General features: G+C 37.1%; 1 protein-coding gene across 4 annotated transcripts; it reads left to right on the top strand.

Annotated features, from left to right (window-relative positions):
- Nucleotides 1-1,690: 1,690 nt before the first annotated feature.
- On the top strand, nucleotides 1,691-10,263 carry LOC132633531 (COP9 signalosome complex subunit 7-like). Of its 4 annotated transcripts, XR_009579672.1 has the most exons (8): nucleotides 1,691-1,933; nucleotides 4,949-5,052; nucleotides 6,593-6,708; nucleotides 7,072-7,116; nucleotides 7,201-7,271; nucleotides 8,812-8,950; nucleotides 9,590-9,739; nucleotides 10,011-10,263. XR_009579672.1 is itself a non-coding variant. In XM_060350037.1 (7 exons), the coding sequence occupies exons 2-7, from the start codon at nucleotides 4,956-4,958 to the stop codon at nucleotides 10,041-10,043; spliced, it is 501 nt and encodes a 166-aa protein (XP_060206020.1). In that variant the 5' UTR covers nucleotides 1,691-1,933; nucleotides 4,949-4,955; the 3' UTR covers nucleotides 10,044-10,261. The 4 variants fall into 4 exon arrangements, 3 of the variants coding, with proteins under 3 accessions (XP_060206020.1, XP_060206001.1, XP_060206013.1); XM_060350037.1 differs by lacking the exon at nucleotides 9,590-9,739 and having other exon boundaries at nucleotides 10,011-10,261; XM_060350018.1 differs by lacking the exon at nucleotides 10,011-10,263 and having other exon boundaries at nucleotides 9,590-9,928.
- Nucleotides 10,264-25,061: the final 14,798 nt, after the last annotated feature.

Raw genomic sequence — 25,061 nt, 5'->3', positions numbered from 1 at the left:
ATCTCCATATACACTTCTTCTTCTAAGTCTCCATGAAGAAATGCATTCTTCACATCAAACTGATGTAAGTCCCAATCAAGATTAGCTGCACAAGACAAAAGAATTCTAATGGTGTTCATTTTTGCAACAGGGTCACATGTCTCTTGATAAACCACTCCATAGGTCTGAGTAAATCCCTTAGCCACCAATCTCGCTTTGAATTTTTCAATCGAACCATCAGCTTTATGTTTCACAGTGAAGACCCATTTACAACCAACTAGTTTTTTGTCTGGAGGTGGTGTGACAAGTTTCCAAGTGTCATTTTTTGACAAGGCCTTCATTTCTTCAAGCATAGCTTGCTTCCATTTGGAATCTGCAAAAGCTTCCCTCCAATTCTGGGGAATAGACACAGAAGAAATAGACAAGGAAAAATCTCTATAGGAGGGAGACAAAGAATTATAAGAGACAAAGTTAGACAAGGGGTGTTTGGTGTAAGATCTGACTCCTTTCCTCTGAGCAATAGGCAAATCTAACTCATTAGGAACTATAGATGACTCACCAGATGAAGAAGGTTCGACTTCGGTAGATTGCATGATAGCTTCTTCTGCTCTATTCCTCCTTGAGTAAGTCATCAAATCAGGCCTATCAAAACGACCAACAGTCTCCCCCTGGATTCTTTCTCCAATTTCATTTTCTCTTGTTTCAACAGTGGAATTCGGAAAAACCATATCTTCTTCCTTATAATTCTCCCCGTGAAGAGGTGATGGTGTAATACTGAAATAGGACTCAGATTCTCGAAAGGTAACATCCATGCTAACGAAGGTTCTTCGGGAAGAAGGGTGATAACATTTATACCCTTTCTGTGTTGGAGAATACCCAATAAAGACACACTTAAGAGCTCTAGGATCAAGTTTTCCGGAGTTCCTAATGTGAACAAAGCAAACACATCCAAATATCTTGGGAGGAACAGTATAGTCATTTCTACCCTTTAAAGCTTCCAAAGGACTCTGAAAGTTGAGAGTTTTAAGTGGCATTCTATTGATGAGGTAGGTTGCTACTAGAATGGCATCCCCCCAGTAAGCTTTTGGCAGATTCATGGTAAACAAAAAGGATCTTGCTACTTCTAACAAATGCCTATTTTTCCTTTTAGCAACCCCATTTTGTGCACTAGTATAAGGTCAACTAGTTTGGTGGATTATCCCAAACGACTCCAAGTAAGCTCCAAAAGTTTTATTCATGTATTCTGTACCATTGTTAGTTCGAAAGATCTTTATCTTAGCCTCAAATTGAGTACAGATCATCTTATGAAATGACTGAAAACATGTGAAAACTTCACTTTTGGCTTTCAACAGATATACCCATGTTATTCTAGTGCAACAATCAATAAAAGTAACAAACCATTGACTACCAGACAAAGAAGGCGTTTCAGTACACTACAAGAAAAAGGATTATCTAAGACCAACATTTAGGGACGAGTTAATAATCCTGTCTCTAAAAGTATACTTATTGGGACGAGACTATATTCTAGTCCTTAATGTTGTATTTTATTGCGAAGGTACTAAATCTGGTCCCAAAAAAATCAGTAACTGGTCCCAAATTGTAATTGAGGGGTCTTGAGTGGGATTGAATGCCCCCAATATACTACTAAAATATTAAAATACTATTGTTTTCTCAAAAATCAGCGCCAAAATAACTGTACTAAAATGAAAACTAAAGTTTTCACCCAAAAAACAAGGCGCCAAAGTTAAAGTAGTATTACTAAAATAAAAGTTCTAAAAATTAAGATAAACTCTCAAAACAAAGGCCTCACAGCTTTGCCCTAGTTTATAGTTCTACACATCCCACCGTCGGCGTACTCTTCCATAGCTCTGGCCGTCGGGTAAATCTGTGTTTTGGGAAAACACAGATTGTAGGTCTGCCCTAATTTTCCATCTCGCTCGTTTTTGGATCTTAGGTATGCCTCCTATTTCGAGTTGTTCTTTTTTTTTTCTCTATGTACTAAATTCGCTTTATTGCTTCGCTTGATTCGAGTTACTCTTGTTATTCTTCTTCTCTAACATTAAATTGGTAAAAGGTTTGACAATCTGGTGTTTTTTCTTTATTTGTATAATCAGTGAAAATGATTAGCAAATGAAAAAGGGCTTTCTTCTGTTGGGTATGGAGTTCTTGTCTTCTTTGATGGGTTTTCTGCATACAACTTCCTATATGATTTGCATCCCAAATATTGCTTTCTGTATTAACATGTTTACTTATCAAAACAAAATAATGAGGAAAGGATAAGACATATCATAGGTTTTTTGTCAAATATTTTTTTTTTGGTGTTTTTCTACTGCAATTTAACCTCTGCAGTATGTTTCTACTGCAATTTAACGTCTGCAGTATCTACCCTCTTGATGTTCTTCCCTATTTGCCTCGCACTTGTTAAAACTTACCAACTACTCAAGCCCTATAGTTCAATCTAAGCACGGGACTATATCCTATTCAACTGATAGGAAATCAAATAACGCTCTTTGCCAATTATTATTTTGCTACTCGATGAAAATTGTACATTAGTTGGTAGTTGTGCAAAACAATTATGTTCATATTGCTCCAATTAAGTTAAGTGGTATGGAATTATGACTATTGCATAAACAACAACAACAACCTAGTGAAATCCCACATCGTAGGGTCTGGGGAGGGTAGAGTGTACGCAGACCTGACTCCTACCAAGGTAGGACGGTTGTTTCCGAAAGACCCCCGGCTCAATAAAAGCATAAAAAGAAGTCAGATACGGTTAGATAAGGTTAAGAGATTCGGATAAGAGATTTAAAGTGATATGGAAATGAAATAATGCAAGCGACACAGATAATACAGGATAATCAGAGCACAGAAAATAACCGATAATAGCATAAATCAGAGCAGATGACACAGGATAACCAAAGCACAGGAAATAACACATAATAACAGATAATAGCAGAAATCGGAGCATAAGAAATTATATTGCAATAATGCGACTACTAATAAGAACGGATAACGAGACTATCTACTAGCCTTCTACCCTAATTTGGGTCCTCCAAACCCTCCTATCTAAGGTCATGTCCTCGGTAAGCTGTAATTGCGCCATGTCGTGTCTAATTACCTTTCCCCAATACTTCTTCGGCCTACCCCTACTTCGTCTGAAACCATCCATGGCCAACCTCTCACACCTCCGCACTGGGGCATCTGTATCTCTCCTCTTCACATGCCCAAACCATCTGGAATTATGACTATTGCATAGATACTAAAATTGCACTTTTCATTTGTGCTTGAGTTTTAAATTTATCCTGTAATACTGCAATAAAAGCTATCTGCCAGTTCAAAAAAAAAGTGACCTCGTATTTATTTGGGATTCCTAATTGATAATTTGATTTCCAGAAGTGTATTCAGAGTGTTGAATTATGATTCAGAGTGTCGAATGCTTTCAGATTTAAAAATGCGGATGCCTTATTTCGGTTTTTGTGTTTTTTTCCCCAAGTTTTACACTCTCAGATGAATCATTAGAGAACGATTTTGCGGGTTGATTCTTTGGGTGCATAGTTTTACTTTTATTAAGCTATCTAAGTTGGCTGGTGCTTTTTTATTATGTTTTTAGCCCACCTCTTATTTGATTTTTCATTACTTTATTCCTTGAAAGAAAAAAAAAAGATAGTACTCTATTAGTGATCTTCATGTTCTGCTAATATGCCAGTTTCTTTTGTAAAATATCGGTGCTACTTTGAAAAGTGCAATTTGTAGTAGTATATTTCTTCTGTTATTTAGCATTTTACACTTACTTTTAGTATTTTTTTAGTAATGATGTCTGAAGGAAGAAAAAGTTCATTATATTGAAAGTGTTCTAAAATTGGGATTAAGGGAGTTTTTCAGTTATAAATGTGGTGTTTTTGCTGTTTTATTGTCAGAAAAGATTTACAACAGAAGTTTTATAAAGTTGGGCCTCAAGGTTTGGTTTACCTATTTTTGTAATGTGCATTTGTAGCTTTCTTGTGTGGTTATACTTTAGTCTTTCATTTTAGTGAAGTTATAAAATGTGTTTGTGTGTGTGTCTGTCACTCTGTTGTGTTAGGCCAAAAAATTACTTCAGTTCGAGCATTATAATATGGACTCAGTTTTGATTCAAGTCATTATATTGTAGGGCCTGTTTTGATGGAGTGCAAGTATTATTTTGTCACTGCATAAATAGAGTGTACTGACTGATTTTTTTATATGTTGAAGAAATATATTATTTCCATGTTCTTGTGCTTGCCAATAGGTTGCTTTAGTTCTCCTTAGTCATTATAGTTTTTGTTATTGTGGGATAATAGCTAGTGTATCATATCTTTTTTTTTTTTTTTTAAGTTAAGATAGAAAATTCAGTGAGTTAGCTTTAAAGTGTCTTATGTGTTTTAGTTTCTCATGTGCTTGAGCAATTGTATGTTATACGCTATGCATATTAATCAGTAGCTTATCTCATTCTTGTGATGTCATAGGAAGTTTTAATCATAAAGATGAGTCGGCAAGTTTAATAAAAGTAATGTGCTTAGTACCTTTCGTTTTGATAAGTAAGGTGCACCTTAGTACTTTTTTAATCCTAATTTTCTTCATCTGATTTTTATTTAATCCAAGGTTATGGCACCAAGTAAGCATTGGACGCCACTTGTTGATAATTGACTTGATGAAACCTACTTAATCGATGGTGCAAAAGTTTTTGGTTTATGCTTTTAGAAGAACAGGAAAATTGTATCAAATACGATGGCCATATGTCAAATGTTATAACACAACATTAGGAACACGCAAGACAGTGGAGACACATTTGAAAGTATATGGAATAATTCAAAATTATACCTTTTGGTATCACCATGGAGAAATTTTGGGTGAGCCACTACTCAATGTGAAGATGAAGATAATAATGAAGTAAAAGAGTGCGAGGATGAGGGTGAAATACATGATTTTTGAGTTTTTTTTTTTTTTGCAGGTTTAATATGAAACCATCAAAGACCGAAAATGCGGTGACATCTACTTTGAAAGCTACTACCAAATATGCATTTGTTGCACCAGGTGCTATAGGGAAGGGGCGAGGTAAAGGACTTAACTCTATTTTCTCTTTATGTATATCTTGAAGTGAGGTTGGATCTTTCCTTTGGAGTGTTGTTTGTGTAGTCAGAGTATGCCACCACTTTCAAACATTAGAAAAATATATTCTACCATGTCTGTTACTCAAGGAATGCAAGATGCTATTCAAACTTCTCTATCTACTGATCAAGTTATGCAGCACAACCAATCATTCCATTTCAAAAAAAAAAAAAAGTTATGCAGTACAACCAATCATTTGAAATAGGTATGGTTTTTCAAATTCATTATGTTATTAATTTGTACAACTAAATATTAATGTTGATGGTTTGAATCAAAATAATTCCTCAAACATAACCAGTTGCACAAACTGTACTTTTAGTTTCCATAACCAGTGCACTTTTTGTCCTGGATTAATATTTACGTGTAGAACTAACGGCGTACTCAAGTGACCTATACAATGTAGTTTTCCATTTTCACTCTAAATTCTAGTTGGAAAAGCACTTTACCGCTAATGAGCTAGTCCCTTAAATCAGAACCTTCAGCCGAGCAATCTCGTTCAATAACTCTTCGAAAGATAAAATGGTCTTACCTATATATTTTTGGGTGCATTGTTTTACTTTTATTAAGCTATCTAAGTTGGCTGGTGCTTTTTTATTATGTTTTTAGCCCACCTCTTATTTGATTTTTCATTACTTTATTCCTTGAAAGAAAAAAAAAAGATAGTACTCTATTAGTGATCTTCATGTTCTGCTAATATGCTAGTTTCTTTTGTAAAATATCGGTGCTACTTTGAGAAGCGCCATTTGTAGTAGTATATTTCTTCTTTTATTTAGCATTTTACACTTACTTTTAGTATTTTTTAGTAATGATGTCTGAAGGAAGAAAAAGTTCCACTAGAAAGAAGGGTTGTGTCTAAATTTCTTACACATTTACTCTTTCTCTGGAAAAAGAGAGAGACTATCTTAGGTTTGATTTCCTTCTTGCTGTTCCTAGTACTAAAGGGGTGAAAATTTATCGACAATAATTGCTTAAAATACAGATTATGGAAAATATCTTGGGAAAATTTCACTTATTGATGCATGTAAAGCATTGCCATTGGGTTGGATCATTACTATTAAAGTTGTTTGCTTAGGCCTCCCTTAGTTTGAATGTGTTCAGTGTTGTTTCCTTCCTTTTGTTGTTATGGAGCATGTGAGTGTAGTCATCCAACTATGATAAAATATTCTATTTGGAATGTTATTCAAGTTAATACTGGAGACTTTGTTATATGGTAACCTCGCTCATTGTCAACAGCTCTGTATATCGTACTGCTCGTGACATGTTTTCATCGGTGGCTTGCATGATTAGCATATCTCTCAAGTTCATTTCTCATAGCGGAAAAGAATAAAATCTATGCGTTATGTTTTTTAGTCCTTAACATTCTTTCTTTTTTGTGTTTCATGACTTTCATCGTGACAACTCTGTTCATATTTCAACAACCTTTGATAATGATGTTCATATTTACTACTTGTTTGACTTCGTTTTCTCTTATGTCCTTTGTTATTAGAGTCACTGCCAATTTCTTCTTTCCAGGAGCTTCCATATGATCAACTTATGCAGGAGTTGGATGTCACGAATGTGCATGAACTTGAAGATTTTCTCATAAATGAGTGCATGTATGTGGTGAGTATTAGCTCTCACTTCCTGGATCATTGTGTTATGAATAGAGATATGATTGCACTTTCCAGTTTCTACTATTGGAAATGTCGTGGACTAAAGTTTATAGTAGGACTTTGCTTCTATTGATGTCCTAGGGATAGGTTATTTTGCCTTCTGGATAGCAGTTCAGCTTAGTCTTTTAATGCGGTTTCTGTTGCCTCATAGGATATTTGTGGCTTACTTTTGCCTTTTCCTTCCCTTTTTTTTTGGGGGGGGGGGGGGGGGGGGGATTGGGGGTGGTGCGGCTTCGCTGCTAGTAATTGATTTTATTTGTAGTCTGTTATTAAAAAATGCACTAATTCTCCATTTTTCTGCATCCATGGATAGGGTATAGTTAGAGGAAAGCTGGATCAGTTGAAAAGATGTTTTGAGGTTGGTATGATGTTTTGTTGTTTCTCCAACTCTTGGGTTCAATGGGCTGACATGGGGTAATTAACTGTCTCCACACAATTATAGGTACTATTTGCTGCAGGGAGGGACCTCAGACCTGGTCAATTGGGGAATATGCTACAGACATTAACTGATTGGTATGTCTATGTTCTTATTTAGATGGCTCTGATTGCCATGTCATTGTATCATACCCTATTTTCTGAGTTTGAGCATGTTATCTAGTTATTTTGGGCTTCGGGCTGTCTGTTGACTTTACGATATGATATTCCTATTGAGATTCTGTTGCCTATCTTCTGTTCACGACTAGCTGGTCTTAAGAGTTGTTGTTGATGTTCTTTTCTGGTCCCCCTCATGTCTTGTTCTCCTTGCTTCATAATCACTAACGGAGCTGCACTTTGCATGTCAGTTTTTGAAGACCTTTTCCAAAAAAAAAAAAAAAAGAGATTGTTGAGTATTGGTGTTCAGATGTGTCCTTGTGGAGTCTTCGTATCAGTTGAGTGATGTATTAGTCAAGAAATTGGATACGTATGAAATCATGTCGAGCATGTGTCCGAGTCATGTTTGACGCAAAGTTGTGCTGAGAGTGTTCAACACAAACTTTGCCTAGATGGTGCATCTATGTCCACTAGTTTAGGAATGTAGTCTGGATTTTAACCCATTATTAGTAGCCATTTCGATGTAGAAGCATGTTATTCCTTATCTGTTCTAGTTTCAATGATAGTATCCTGTAAGCCAATCCCGAGACCCATAAGTGATTCAATCTAGGACCTCATTTTTTAAAATGTCAGTAAGCCAATGCTATTGGACTGCATAAATTTGCTTGAGCCCCTACACTTCCCCAAGACGGTAGAAATCTCACCATGCTGTGGGGTCCACCAGATGGAAGAATTCCGAACTAGTTGGTAGTTTGGAACGCCTCAGTGGTTATTTGCTAACTGATGCTGACTCATAGGTCAATGAAAAGGCTGCTTACTTGCCTTCCAGTTGCATGTTTTTATGAATGTTCATTCAAGTACACTCTCGTATGACAGAAAAATCATGTATTATTAGTAAACTTATCTAGGGCAGCCCGATGCACTAAGCTCCCGCAATGCGCGGGGTCCGGGAAGGGCCGGACCACAAGGGTCTATTGTACGCAGCCTTACCTTGCATTTCTACAAGAGGCTGTTTCCATGTCTACTCAGAAAAAATGAAAGGGAAATCATGTCTAGATGATCATACATTTTAATTGTTTTTGAGCTAATAAAAAAGTCTTCCAGCCTAATTCTTGCCATTTTTTACAACTACATATACTTATCTATTTTTCAATTTCTATTTATACTTATTTTCTCTTATTGCAACTATGAAGAAGACAACTTGTGCAATGTAAATTTGTAACTTCGGCGATGGAAAGTATATGATATCTGTTTTACCAAGTACAATCCCACTCAGCTTTCTATGCCATAAATCAAATGTAAATTGAATCTGCGGAGTTGTGGTATACCACCGAATTTAGGTGAGGGATAAGATTAGAGGCATTTGGCGTTTGACGTTTTTGTGTAAAGTGTGGTGTTACTCTGGTGTGTGTCGTTTTACAAGAGGTCCTTGTGATCTTTGAATGTTTTGCATGCTAACTGTGAGATTTAACTGTAATCTGTCAACTCGTAAATTTATTCCATTTTTTGATGAAAAACGCAGGTTGACTACATCAGACAATCTTCTTATCTCAATTCTAGAGAAAATCAAATGGGCAGATACAATGAGTGAATCGGACAAGAAGCATCGGAAGGAAGTTGAAGAAAGGGTCGACAAAGTGAAGAAGTCACTCTCTTCGAAGGTGAGTAATGTATAGTTTCTCAAGAGATGATCTTAGACATTTTATTGAGGCAAACAATGCTTTCTCATACTTTTTTCTTTTGCAAATTGCCTCTCTACAACTTCATTAAAAAAAATGCTCTTAGCAGCAGGACTAAAAATATTATATTTGAGCTTTTATTTGATAGTATGAACAGTCACAAGGTTGCCATAATCAATTGAATTGGTGTTAAAACCTTCTACTCTTCAATCTTTACTTATCAGTCTTCTTTAACTTGTTAAATTTGAAACTGAAAAGCCTATGCAAATCGGTCTCAAAAGTTGGCTGCTGCTACAATATAATAGTATAGATCCACTTGAGATAACAAGAAAAAATGAACATATTATAGTGGATACTTTTAGTAAGAAGTTGAAACAGAGCACAAGGAAGGATAAATTACTGTATGAGGTGAAGAACCCGCAAGTAATATGTAGAATCTCCTCTCATCTTTTATTCATTATATTTTCCATCTCCTATTTTCTCAATGGGGGTTAGGGAAGTAGATGGTTATTTCTTTGTTTTTTCGTCTTCCTCTTAAGAACGAGGTCTATCTAAGCATATCTTTAGCTTGAAAAGTAGCTTTTCAAATGCTTTCTAAGATCCTATAACTTGTCATTCCAGGATTCTCACGACCCTGCCTATGAATTAACGCAAAAGCAATAGGAAATCAAGACACGAAATGTTTATCTTTGGTCCCTCTACTACAGTTCCAAAGCTCTTCCCTTTAAATTCATTGACGGGTCAAGACTTCTTCAGTGTTACTTTGAAGAGGTTGCTTCAACTTCGTACTGAAATGAAAGTTTCAAGTTTTGTAGCAAAACACAATGACGGGAAACTATTTTTAAGTCTAATTCTATGATCTAATTGGTGATAATTGCTGAGACAAATTCAAGTGTTGGTTTTACAAAGTACTAATTAACAAGATGTGTTCAGTTTTCGTGTATTGCTGAAGAAAGTGATGAACTCCATTTATGTTATCTTTTAGATGCTTAATTCGATCTTTATGATTTTCTAAAGAGATTTTACTGTTTATTGTTTACAGGGTTTGAAGAGTTTTAGTTACAAGTCAAGATGAGAGTATTGAATACTTCATACAAGTAGCTAGGAAAAAAAATTGTATTGTGCTGAGTAGTTGTGTAAACAGTTGGTTGTATTACAAGCTAGATGTTAGTACTTTTTTTGCAATTAATTTCCTATTCTAATATTTGTAGATGAAAGCATTCATTTTTTGTTGATAATTTTGTTGCTGTGCCTGTGATTGTCTATACTGGTAATTGTATAATTTTGAAAACTAAATGACAGGTAAAGACCACATTTTAATCATAATTACTTTTTAGGACCAGTAGAAACTGGTTGCTAAAATTTTTAGGGACCAGTTAATCCATGCGTTGAGACTAGATTTATGGTCCCTAAAAGTGTTTTAGGGAGCAGAATTCCTCCAGTCGTTAAAACTCTTTAAGGACCAGTAATAAAATCCCGTCGCTATTGACCTTTAGCGGCGGAGCCTATAGCGACGGGTGGGGACCAGATTTTTCTGATCGCTATTGACCTTTAGGGACTAGAATCACACTTTTAGGGACCAGCTTTCCCTTCGCTAATGGTCATTTTTCTTGTAGTGGTAGGGCCCCATACATCAGAATGAATGGTCGAAAAAGGAATTGTGCTTTTATTGTCACTCAGAGGATAAGAGTTTTTTGTGTTCTTGGCATATTCACAAGCATCACAAGACAAAGATTCAAACTGAGTTCTGGAAAATAAACAAGGATATAACCTTTTTAAAGCAAAAAAGGAAGGTTGTCCCAACCGTTTATGCCACTACATTATTTCTTGGTTGACTTTCTTATTTGTTCTTATATAAGCCTGGCCAGAATCTCGAGCTCCATTGATCAAATATAAGCCATCATACAATCTACCACTGCCAATCTTCTTCCCTGTTTGAAGGTCCTTAAAAACACAACGATCAGGAAAGAATTTTACACTACAGTTTAGTGCTTTTGTGATAGCGCTAACAGATAATAGATTAACAAGAAAGTCAGGAACATGAAGAATGGATGATAAGGTAATATCAGGGGTACAAATCAGTGAACCTGTTCCAGAGAAAGGGGTTAAGGAGCCATTGGCTATTCGGACATAATCCCCTTTGGGACTAGGAGAGTAATTTTGAAGGCCTTTAGAAGAGCCTGTCATGTGTCTATTTGCACCAGAATCAATAATCCAGGAATTAAGCTGAGCACTAAAGGCAATACTTGACTGCACATAATTGAAACTAGCAACACTGGAAGAGTCAAGTTTGTTCAAAAGACGACGAAGTTGTTGAACTTCATCCGGAGACAAAGTCTCTCCAAAAGTAGCGTCTCTAAACGTCTCCACATTTTCTGCAATATTAGACGGACCAACACTGATTTGTGAAAGAGAACTATTATCTGCTCCCTTTGTATCTCTCATAGTTTGAATAGTCATAGATCTAAATAATTTAGAGAAATATCTCACAGATAGATGCCGTGGGTAAACAATGTCGAAAAAAGAAGAAAAATCTGAACCTGAAAAGTCACCGGAAAACACGCCGTAAAAATCTGAAACAGTGGCTGCAGGTGCAAAATATTGCCGGAAAATAAAATTGCAGATCTCTAAAAACAGTAGATCTCGCCGGAAAAAATGGCAGCCACGCCGAAACCTTAATTTTCGGTGGTCGGAAAAAATCAAAAACTGGTAGGGCTGACTCGAAATGTTCTAGTAACTCCAACGGAAGAAAATATATTCTGAAAAACTGACTGGAAGGAGCTTGTGTTGCGGACAGCCACCAAGAGAGAGAAAACTCGACCTCTTTGAGAAAAAAAAGGAACCCTAGTGCTGCGAGGGAGATAACTCACCTCTAAAGGGCAGCAATGGCTCTGATACCATGTAGAATTTCAAGAAGAAGAGAAAGTATTCTTTGTATTTCTGGATAATTTACATCCCATGACAATGGGTATTTATACAATAATTCCTATAACTAAATAAAGAAAGAGAATATTACATAATAAAGGAGAATATTAAACAATCATTACATAATCAATCTATATCAATTACTCCTATAATTATGCTAGGAAATCCATATCAATCAACAAAAAAACGTAGGGATAAAAAGTTATAGATGTTTTGAGGCAAAAAGGTCAAGCTGGGCAGTGGGCTCGGCGCAACCCGACTATAGGTCGGTGGAAACGGCCCAAGACCCCTATATAAGGGCTAAATTCATGTAATTTCTTCACATTTAATCCCAAAAAAGATCTGAACATTTTAGAGAGAGGGAAGAGAGCCCTTAGAGAGAGAAACCAACTTTTGATCAAGTTCGAGGTCCCGAATTCCGAGGATCGTGAAGAGTAAAGTGTAGTACAAGTTGTTGCCGTCGTTTTTAGCTAAAGGTTGAACTTGGGGGATGTTTTTTTCGTGGTGGCTGCTCATATAAAGTATGTCTAATATGTTGATGATGTTCTTACAATGATCATTGATAGATTTGATGGGTTAGAATAGAGAAAATGACGTTGAAAGTTCAGTTATCATTTTTGGATATCAAGTAATTTGGGGGCTGTTTTGGTATGATTAAATGGATAGAATTAGTTGGATATTTATATAAAATTATTTTTGATATTGTTGTTGATGTTGTTGATAAGTTTTTGTTCTTGAATTTGGAAGAATAAAGTGTATGAAGATATAGTATGCAAAGCATATACCGGGCTGTTTTGGTGTATATCTTTGGGAGGTGATGCTTTGAGTTTAAAGAGGCTTATATGAGATGGTTCTTGTTGTTGTTGGTTGCTGATTATGTTGTTAATTAGGATTGGAATTAGAGGGAAGCGAAGATTACAAGGAAAATGCTGCCCGAATTTACGGAAGTTAATTACGAGCTTAGATAAGTATATGAACCTCTTCCAAGTTGTCTACGGTTTCCTTTACCTTGATTGTAGATTGACCAGTGTTTGGAAGCATAAGTTAAGCTAATCACGTAAGCGACAAGGTATGTAAGGCAAACCTTTCTTTCTTTGGCATGATCCTTGTTGTTATTCATTCTATATGTACTCGATATGATTCCATTCTTAGACGAGCAAGGTCTAAATGTTTCTTGTGATGGCTTATTGATATTGTAATCCTATTCTGTTCCGAAGGGAACACCCATAAGGTGCCAAGTTGAGGTTTGTATATGGTTTTACTAATGATTTAGAGGAAATGAGTTTTGTACTAAAGGAAACATAAAGTTTGATTTTTCAAAACTACTCTGAAGGGGGTGCGAGATTTTACTACTTCATTTCATTACGATTTATGTTTACATTCCATAGTATCATCCCTTTGTGTTGATATGATCATTTATTCTTTGGGTAGGGAAATAAGATGAAATTGAGTAGAATATAAGTAGTAAGAATTTCATAACAATTCTACCTTCAAACCTGGAAGTATGTCCTCCTATGTTTAGTGAGATACAAATTTGATAACTTCTTATGAAAAACAAAGGCTAAAAACTGGATTGTGATGAATTGATTAGTGACTTATGATTTGAATTGAAATTGATATTTGTGGATTGGGTTTGTGTTTACATGATGGTGATATTAAGTCGAAAGCGGCTGTCCGAAGGGACTATCATTGTTAAGTCGGAAGCGGCTGCCCGAAGGGCCCATCATTATTAAGCCGGAAGCGGCTGCCTGATGGGGCCTTCATTATTATGCCGGAAGCGGCTGTCCGAAGGGACTATTGTGATACTAGCCGGAAGAAGCTGCCCGAAGGGACCATTCTGTTAACATGTCGGAAGCGGCATGTGTGTTGGATTGCATTATTTACTCAAAGATTGTTTTGAGACTTCGTGTGCACATTTATGTTTCTTCCAGCGAAGGCTGCATGTATTGAGTTAGATTGTGATTTCTTCTCTCGTAAGTCAAATTACGATTATGATTTGTTACCCCCTTACATACTTAGTATATTGTCCATATTGACGTCCTTTTGCCTGGGGACGCTGCGTTCATGCCTGCAGCCCCAGATTGTTTGGCATGTTAAATGTATAGCTAGGATACTTGACGTCAGGTGGGATTGGCAAGTTCCACCTCATTCTGGAGCTGTTCTAAGTCATGTATAGATATGTATGATTATGGGTATGTCAGGGCCCTGTCCTGACTCATAATGTTCAGTTTACTTCTTAGACACTTCTGCAGACAATGTCCTGTGGTATGTTTGTCGAGATGTTGACAAGGTGATGTCAGTTGAGTCATTTGTGGATTTTAAAAGAGTATGTATTTTAGATGATTTCAATTGGTTTAAAGTACTTATTTGACTGAAAGTTTTCATAATCGTTATAAAGATAATGATTTCTATTAGGAAAAGTTTTATGTTCTTAAAAGTTTTGAAACGACAGGTTTTGATAGAGCGAATGTCTGAGGGTTCGCACTACTCTTATGAGAGTCGGGTGCCCGTCATGCCCTACCATTGTTAGGGTGTGACAAAGTGGTATCAGAGCAGTTCGTTCTAGGGGTTGTCTGCATAGTCGTGTCAGGTAGAGTCCTGTTCATGGGTGTGTTGTTGACCACACTTATGAGCAGGAGGCTACAGGGCATCTAGGATCGTTTCCCTTCATTCAGATGATAGATTGTGCTATAGAGCTATGTTATAGTCTTTGAATCCTTGCCGCTAACTTTAAGATTTGAATATTTATTAAGTGATTGTAAAGTGAAGCTATGATTGCAAAATTGGAATTGCTCGTAAGAAAGGTAAGTTCTCTAATGATTAATGATTGCTATTTGAGGTGAGTGCTGCAGGTTAAGGATTGCAGTAAGAAAGGTATGCTTCTTATCGAATTGAGAATGCTATTGTGAAGAGCATTTGTACAGGTATGTATAGGGTGTTGTAAGATGATTGTGGCCCTGTGAGGCATGTTGATATATTTTGATTGTTGCCTTGTTGGTTAGCTATGTACAGGTGGGTAGTACAAATTACAGAGGAGGTTCGGCCAAAATTTTGTTAAAATTGATTGTGATCTGTATATATATGTATGCTATGATCAGTAAGATACACAAGTGTAAACTGAAGAAGGAAAGGTTAATAATAGTTGTAAATCAGACTGCAAGGAGGGTTATATGGTGGGTTCAGAATGAGTTTGAGAGTTAGGTTGAAATTACTCGAGGATAAAGAAGTGAGTCGAGGGTTTAGTTAAGTTCTCTCAGGGATTAGAAGTAAAGTTGATGAACTAAGATTGATGTGATTCGAATAATGTGATAATATTATGAGAAGAGACTTAAGAGGGGGAGAAATGATAAGCAAAGAGTCGTTCGAGAGGTGAGTTAGTATAAGAAAAAAAGTAAGCTAAAACGAGTAAAGAATGGAACAAGGAAGAGAAAGAAACATGATTATGTGTTTGAGGAATGGGAGTAATGTGTCCCTCATAAAAATCAATATGACGGAAAGCATCAATGAGGTTAAGGGAAGTTGAAGCTTATAGAGGAAAGATAAGTATCGACAAGGACCCTAGGAATTGTGAAGGGGTGTGTTATATTAGTAAGTGTTGAAATTGGATACGAGTATTAGTCTTCATTTAACATTCGAGGACGAATATTTCTAAGAGAGGAAGGATGTTACACCCTAGAAAATTTCATGTTACTAAGGCTGCAGACGGCTTAATGTGAGCTCAAGGAGGAGCAAATATTACAAGTATAAAGGATGAAATTCTACTATATTAGCATGAGGATAGCATTAGTATGATATTTGGAATTAGTACAGTATGATTGGAATGACACGTTAAAAGATATGTAGCCCTCGTAACCGTAAGCTGAGGTGGGGCCCACATCATGGGGTTTTTATAAAGTTCATATGAAAAGTTATATGGACAATATATGTGAAGTTAAACACAACTATAGAAGGACCCTTGAGCCAAATCCAAGTGTAAGCCCTCCAAAAAGATGTTTTTAAGTTACATTTTCGGGTGATCTTACTTCGGGAGGCCATAAACCCATAATTATTTGAGATTTGGGAAAACTCCAAATATTAAGTTGTAGATAATTGAATTAGCTTTCCAACCATAGGTCGTGGGCCTTCACACAATGTAGGGATAAAAAGTTATAGATGTTTTGAGGCAAAAAGGTCAAGCTGGGCAGTTGGCTCGGCCCAACACGACTCAAGGTCGGTGGAAACCGTCTCAAGACCCCTATATAAGGGCTAAATTCGTGAAATTTCTTCACATTTAATCCCAAAAAAGATTTGAGCATTTTAGAGAGAGGGAAGAGAGCCCTTAGAGAGAGAAACCAAATTTTGATCAAGTTCGAGGTTCCGAATTTCGAGGCTCGTGAAGAGTAAAGTGTAGTACAAGTTGTTGCCGTCGTTTTAAGCTAAAATTTGAACTTGGGGGATTTTTTTTCGTGGTGGCTGATCATACAAGGTATGTTTAATATGTTAATGATTTTCTTACAATGATCATTGATAGATTTGATGGGTTAGAATAGAGAAAAAGACGTTGAAAGTTCAGTTATCACTTTTGGATAACAAATAACTTGGGGGCTATTTTGGTATGATTAAATGGATAGAATTAGTTGGATATTTATATAAAAGGATTGTTGATATTGTTGTTGATGTTGTTGATAAGTTGTTGTTCTTGAATTTGGGAGAATAAAGTGTATGAAGACATCGTATACAAAGCGTATACCGGGCTGTTTTGGTGTATATCTTTGGAAGTTGATGCTTTGAGTATAAAGAGGCTTATATGAGATGGTTCTTGTTGTTGTTGGTTGCTGATTGTGTTGTTAATTTGAATTGGAATTATAGGGAAGCAAAGATTATAGGGAAAATGCTGCCCGAATTTACGTAAGTTAATTACGAGCTTAGATAAGTATATGAACCTCTTTCAAGTTGTCTACGGTTTCCTTTACCTTGATTGTAGATTGACCAGTGTTTGGAAGCATAAGTTAAGCTAATAACGTAAGCGACAATGTATGTAAGACAAACCTTTCTTTCTTTGGCATTATCCTTGTTGTTATTCATTCTATATGTACTCCATATGATTCCATTCTTGGACGAGCAAGGTCTAAATGTTTCTTGTGATGGCTTATTGATATTGTACTCCTATTCTTTTCCGAAGGGAACACCCATAAGGTGCAAAGTTGAGTTATGTATATGGTTTTACTAATGATTTCGAGGAAATGAGTTTTATACTAAAGAAAACATAGTGTTTGATTTTTCAAAACCACTCCGAAGGGGGTGCGAGAGTTTACTACTTCATTTCATTACGATTTATGTTTACATTGCATAGTATCATCCCTTTGTATTGATATGATCATTTATTCTTTGGGTAGGGCAATAAGATGAAATTGAGTAGAATATAAGTAGTAAGAATTTCATAACAATTCTACCCTCAAACCTGGAAGTATGTCCTCCTAAATCTAGTGAGATACAAATTTGATAACTTCTTGTGAAAGACTAAGGCTAAAAACTGGATTGTGATGAATTGATTAGTGACTTATGCTTTGAATTGAAATTGATATTTGTGAATTGGGTTTGTGTTGACATGATGGTGATATTAAGCCGGAAGCGGCTGCCCGAAGGGACTATCATTTTTAAGCCGGAAGCGGCTGCCCGAAGGGGCCATCATTATTAAGCTGGAAGCGGCTGCTCGATGGGGCCATCATTATTATACCGGAAGTGGTTGTCCGAAGGGACTATTGTGATACTAGCCGGAAGCAGCTGTCCGAAGGGACCATTCTTTTAACATGTCGAAAGCGGCATGTGTGTTGGATTGCATTATTTACTCAAAGATTGTTTTGAGACTTCGTGTGCACATTTATATTTCTTCCCGCGAAGGCTGCAGGTATTGATTTAGATTGTGATTTCGTCTCTACTATGATTATGATTTGTTACCACCTTACATACTCAGTACATTGTCCGTATTGATATCCTTTTTCCTGGGGACGCTGCATTCATGCCCGCAGCCCAGATTGTTTGGCAAGTTAAGTGTATAGCTAGGGTGCTTGACATCAGTTGGGATTGGCAAGTTCCACCTCATTCTGGAGCTGTGCCAAGTCATGTATAGATATGTATGATTATGGGTATGTCAGGGCCCTGTCCTGACTCATAATGTTCAGTTTACTTCTTAGATACTTCTGCAGATAGTGTCCTGTGGTATGTTTATTGAGATGTTGAAAAAGTGATGTCAGTTGAGTCATTTGTGGATTTTAAAAGAGTATGTATTTTAGATGATTTCAATTGGTTTAAAGTACTTTTTTTGATTGAAAGTTTTCATAACCGTTATAAAGATAATGATTTCTATTTGGAGAAGTTTTATGTTCTTAAAAGTTTTTGAAATGACAGGGTTTGATAGAGCGAATGTCTGAGGGTTCGCACGACTCTGATGAGAGTCGGGTGCCCGTCATGCCCTACCATTGTTAGAGTGTGACAGTATGAGTCGATCCAACGGTAGCTGGGGGAGTTCTTCTTCTGGTTGCCCTTTTACAGGTTGTCCCATGACGCCCATACCTTCAATAAACGTACCAATTGTACTGATTCTCCCAGACTTACCATTATTCTCATTTGATCCATGTTCTGTAGATACTGTAAATTTGGGATTATTCGAGTGATCATCTCCCAATACTTGCCTATCCTGTACCTCCCCAGTAAAGTCCTCCTGAATCTCAGACGGGTCTTTCTCTATGGAGGGCATAGCTTCTGATGGATCTGTCTCAATAGAGGGCTCATCTTCCGATGGGTCTGTATCATAAGAATATCTCACTCTGGAGGCCCCTGAACCATTAATCTTCTTTCCCATGGAAGCTATCTTACAGCTACAAAAACAATCAGGATTAGGACTGGAAATCTCATATCCTACGACTTGGCTCTATCGCACAATCTAGAATAGAAAAGAAGGTAACCATCTGAAATGTCCTGCAGCCTCTGGTTTATAAGTGTGGCACCCAACACACCCATAAACAAGACTCTTCTAGACACGGCTTGTAGACAACCCTAGGATAAAACTTCTTTGATACCACTTTTGTCACTACCCAACTTGAGGGCCGTGACAGGCACCTGACTGTACTAGTCAAGTACCATCTGACGTATATCTGTGACATCATTATGAATATAGGTAGGCCGATAGGGCCATCAGATGATACTCGATAGATTCATAAGGTAAACATGTCTATATCAAATAGTCTGAAGGACTCATCTATATGGATATGCTGGAAATACTGCAAGAGCCAACAAGGCGGTCATGATCACCTGTGTGACAACATATGAAACATATAGTCTTGACATTATCAGAATGTACATAACTGTCTACAAGCCTCTAAAGGAAAACATACATAACGTAGTTAGGACAGGGCCCCGCCATACCCATGCATAAGTAAATACATATATATATATATATATGACCAAGCTGACTCCTGGTACATCCGAAACATGTGGAGTGCAACAACCTCGACCGCTGAGATGGTATCCTAATAGATGGGTCACCAACCTGTATCCTGAGAGCTGCGGGCATGAACGTATCCCCCCAAGGAATAGGGGAGTCAGTACGAATAATTTGCCGAGTATATAAGGCATGGAAGATAGTATGTAAGAAACATAGAAATAATATGAGATAAGAGAAACAACTTGTATGTTTGAATGCCTCTAAGGGCGTAAATTAAGCATGCTTCCTTTAAATAAAAATCATATCTGTATACTATATATAAGCCACTCAATGGGGATATGTCGTCAATATAAGATACCCGACCTTAATAAGACTCGGTGTCGAACTACCCGGCCATAATGGGACTCGGTGTGGATACCCAGGTGATCAGTGGTTGCACAATAGGTGCCTACCCGGCTGGCTATAGCGCGGCTTAGTGTCAGAAAGTACATATATATATAATGCATGAATGGCACATAAAATGTTATCCAGAGTTCTTGGAGTGACGTATGGTCGTAACACCTCTAAGAAACATTGTGAGACTACTAATACCAATATACGGTATCTCTGTAAAGCCATGGACATAGAATATACCAAGATATACATATGAAATCGAGGATGCATTTGTCTTTAGTACACCAGGAGTAGGATTGTTTTGAAATTTGTTCGCTTGCTTATTTTTTTCGTATCATAAAGGTCATGCCAAAATGAAGAAAAGGAATAGCCTTAACATACCTCACATCGTCCAAGAAACACAACCACGAACTTCCCATTATTAATGTGCCAATCCGATAACAATGGAATACATATATGACTTTAGATGGCTTTCGTATATCATGTATATCAATTGATAACTTGATCCCAAAATGAAACGAGCAGCATCTCCCCTATAACACTAGTTTCTCCCAATATCTATATCATAACAGCAACCCAAAATAGCAACACAAACATCCAAAACACTACATATATATCATTAGCAACTTGATAACGCTTCATAACGATCGACCAGCTCGAATTGAGACTCGTATAACCCACATCATTTTTTATAGCTTCCTTTCTTAACTTAACAACTTCCTTAACATCATAAGCAAATAATTTACTACTGATTCCAGCCTTATACCATATAATCATATCAAGAAAACATCCCACAATCATTTACTACTGATTCCATCCTTATACCATATATGGATATGCTGGACATACTGTAAGAGCCAACAAGGCTGTCATGATCACCTGTGTGACAACATATGAAACATCTAGTCTTGACATTATTAGAATATACATAACTGTCTACAAGCCTCTACTAGAAAACATACATGACGTGGTCAAAATAGGGCCCCGCCATACCCATACATAAGTATATACATATATATATATATATATATATATATATATATATATATGACCATGCTGACTCCTGGCACCTCCGAAACAAGTGAAGTGAAAAAACCTTGACCGTAGAGCTGGTATCCTAACAGATGGGTCACCAACCTATATCCTGTGATCTGCAGGCATGAATGCAACCCACCTCCCCCTCAAGAAATAGGGGAGTCAATACGAATAATATACCGAGTACGTAAGGCATGGAAGACAGTATGTAAGAAACATAGAAATAATATGAGATAAGAGAAACAACCTGTATGTTTGAATGCCTATAAGGTCGTAAACTAAGCATACTTCCTTTAAATAAAAATCATATTTGCATACTACATATAAGCCACTAAATGGGGCTATGTCGTCAATATACGCTACCCGGCCTTAATAGGACTCGATGTGGAACTACCCGGCCACAATAGAACTCGGTGTGAATACCTAGTTGATCAGTGGTTGCACAATAGGTGCCTACCCGGCCGACTATAAAGCGGATCGGTGTTAGAAAGTGTGTGTGTATATATATACACACACAATGCATGAATGACTCATAAAATGTTATCCAGAGTTCTTGGAGTGACGTAGGGTTGTATCATGTTTATCAATCGATAACTTGATCCCAAAACGAATCAGGCAGCATCTCCCATATAAAAGTAGTTTCTCACAATTATCTATATCTAAACAACAACCCAAAACAACAACACAAATATCTACAACATGACATATATATCACTAACAACTTCAGAACGCTTCACAACGAGCGACAAGCTCGAATTGAGACACGTATAACCCACATCATCTTTTATAGCTTCCTTTCTTAACTGAACAACATCCTTAACATGATAAGTAAATCAGTTACTACTGATTCCAGACGTATACCATATAATCATATCAAGAAAACAACCCACAAGCTCAACTCTTTCCAAATAACAACTCTATTCGCAAGTTCATGTTTATTTCATCAATTCACCTTAACCAACATCAAAATAATCATAAGCACAACCCGGAACATAACATACTCACCTTATACAGTAGCCCCAAGTCGAGTTCCAAGCATCTCCCTGCTAGTGTTCTCCTTAATAATAACAGAATACGATAGAAGTGATTTCCTTTCACTTAAGTTGATTCCCAAGGTAAGACTTGCATCAAATCTTTATGTTTGGTTCTTGAATGACTATGAACTGTTGGGGAGGGTTTTAAGGAACCTTAGGACGAGGTTTGGTTGAATAATACTGAGATAATGAGGCTGGGAACGCATATAGTGTAAAGCAAAGTCGGCCATCGCCCCAAGTGGGTCCCAGCTAGGCTGACTGTGTAGTCTAGCCAAAACGTGAATATCTCTCTATTCTGATGTCATATGGATGAACGGTTTAATGCGTTGGAAACTAGACTCATAGACCTCAATTTGATAAGCGGATGACCCCGTAACTCCAAGTATATTGGGAGAAAAGCTCAGTAACATTAGACCTAAATTTAAGCAAAATTTATGAACGTAACTTGCGATACTTTTCGCCGACTTTTATTTTACAACTTGCTTGACTTCAAAACTTAAGATACGAATATTATATGATTCAAGTACCTTAAAACAAAACTTCCTTGGCACATTAAGAACTCCTAGTTTAACCCCTAAAGTACGGGTTATAACACTGATTCGCTTAACCCCGAAACCTTACGGTACATGCTGAACAATTGTTAGAAGTCTTTCTTAACCTTATAGGGGTTCCATGGCCTCTACGAGCTTACGATAGTTTACTTATGGCACAAAAATTTATGAGGTGTAACATTTACATTGTCCTTCCACATTTTTAGTTGTATGCTAGTAAAAGAAAGGGTTCGCCTACCGAGGTGCGGAATGGTAGGTGCCCGTGCAACTTAGTGCAATTGAGTTGGGACAAGATGATATCAGAGCCCTAGGTTAACCGGTCTATAAGTACAAGAGCATGTCTAGCAGAGTGTCACGACCAAATTTAGCTATCTCGTGTGGCCACATACCTTTCCCACCTCAGTAAGCGAACCCTCAACCCAATGATAGTAAAAATGTTATTAAATAATTAAATAACAGGAAGAGAATAAACGTAACTCTGACGATAATAATATAGAACAAGTGCGAAAATAAAAAAAAAATACACCCCAGAGTCTAGTATAATCCATACAAGAGCATCTAGCTAGAAATATACAAGTCTAGAATATGAATAATACATCAAGTCTGAATATGTCTCAGAATGAAAAATATGACATAGAATAAGAAGAATCTTTAGGGCAGCAGACGTCTCATGCTCACCCTGTAGACTCTAAGCAGATCTCAGAGCGACTGTCAGCCACAAGAAACGCAGGTAGATCCAACCTGGAATTCTGCATTCATAAAGAATGCAGCAAGTGCAGGTTAGTACAAAATCACAGTACTGCTAGGTATCATAGGCCGATTAAGTTTAGCTAACATAATCCAGACAATAAAGTAAGATAAGCAGATAAATCAACAAGTATAAATCAAACACAAGCCAAAACCAAGTAACCGTCATCACCTACGTTATAGCATCTAAACCCAAATGTGCCAAGTCTCAATATATACAGTCTGAATCTAAATAACGCAAGTAAATCACTAGATCATCACAATATAAGCCATAATGCAATGCAATGCAATAATGTATGTAATTAAAGTAAATGCAATGCAATGTTGTGTACACATGTACTCCGGACGGAAGTATCGACGTCTCGGTAGCACAACCCAGGGAGACTCGCTAGGTCTATATACTACTCGTCCCGGATCTTTGCGCAACAGACAGACGAGGCTCAGGATCTTTGGCTACGGAGGATTGTTATCAGCACAACCCATGGGGGACCCCCGGAGTCCATGTACCTTACAGTCCGACAATAACCTTGGGTACCGCTACCGCTCAGCCACAATTCCGGGACAACCATTACATATTAGACCTCACGTCACTCTCATCAAAACTGAGCCCAACTCATCATAGTGCTTCCTCAAGTATCATCAATGTATCAACAATATATTATGAAGGATGACAATGCGTGCAATGAATGAGTTCAATGTCAATAATCCGATCAATATCACAAGTACCAAGTAAGGGTATGCCAAAAATATCATGAAAAAGGAAACATAAGCCATATAGAACACTCTCCTCGTATCAAACATCAACAAGTAAGGTACCACAATATCATGAACAAGATATATCAACAGTCTCCCATATCTACTGTCACAACGCGGCATCAACCAATTACAATAGAACAAATCAAATCACAACACAAATGGGTGACTAGCCCCAATCACACAACAGGGCCCAACTTAAGACAATATCTAACTCAACTTCATACCAGAAGGTTTACATGATTTCTCCGACAATATCATCTAAATATATGCTTCGCTAAACGAAGTATCATCATAGGGTAAGTCGTAACCTACCTGGAAGGCCGAACAACAATAACACTAACAATCACTCCTTCGCCTTACCTTTCCGCTGAGTCTCAATTTCAAGATAGTCTTAGCATATTCAAATAATAGAATTACAACCAAGAATAACATCAAAACCAACCCCACTTATATCAATACCCAAATCCCTAACCTATGGAATTGGGTTCATGAACTAGAAGGGTGAAATTAGGGATCTAAAGGTCCCAACATGAAATAAAACTTCTAGATGATCAATTCCAATCATTAGAAAGCTAGAATAATCAACAATTAACTCTAATTCGGATTCTAGGCAAAACTCCTAAATTTGGGTATAAACCCTAACTTCTAAATCCACAAATTAGCATCTAATTAGGAAGAAGTTATGAAATATGGGTTCGAATCATCAATTCAATACTTACTAAAGCTAACCCGACCAACAAATCAAGATTTAGAAGCCTAGATGAAATATCCATTAAACCACTTTAATCTTCCATTACTTAATGAACTAACAAGAGAAGCGATTCTAAGATAGTTAGGAATAATTGAATAGCAAAGAGATTTAAAGGACTTACCACCAAGAATCTTCTCCAATAATTCTCTAGAATTGTTCCCTAGAGCTCAATTTTCGGAATGGTAATAAATTAGAGACTTAAGGCATTTAACACTTCATTTAAGGAACTAACTCCTCGTCACCCGCTTTCGCAATAATATTACCGCTCCAGCGGTGCTGCCCCAGCGGACCCATGACCGCTACAGCGGTCATGCCTAAATGGTACAGACACCTTTAGCGGCAGGGTGACTGCTACAATGCTACTGCTGCCGCGATGCTGGTACCGACAATGCGGGCACCAAAATCCAGAAAACTATTCCAATTTGACAACTCAACCCAAATTTCTGACTAACTCCCGAGGCCATCGGCTCATAACCCA

The sequence above is a fragment of the Lycium barbarum genome, chromosome 1 (assembly GCF_019175385.1).
Source record: "Lycium barbarum isolate Lr01 chromosome 1, ASM1917538v2, whole genome shotgun sequence".
Classification (NCBI taxonomy): Eukaryota; Viridiplantae; Streptophyta; class Magnoliopsida; order Solanales; family Solanaceae; genus Lycium; species Lycium barbarum.
This window is presented reverse-complemented; position numbering and strand designations above follow the sequence as displayed.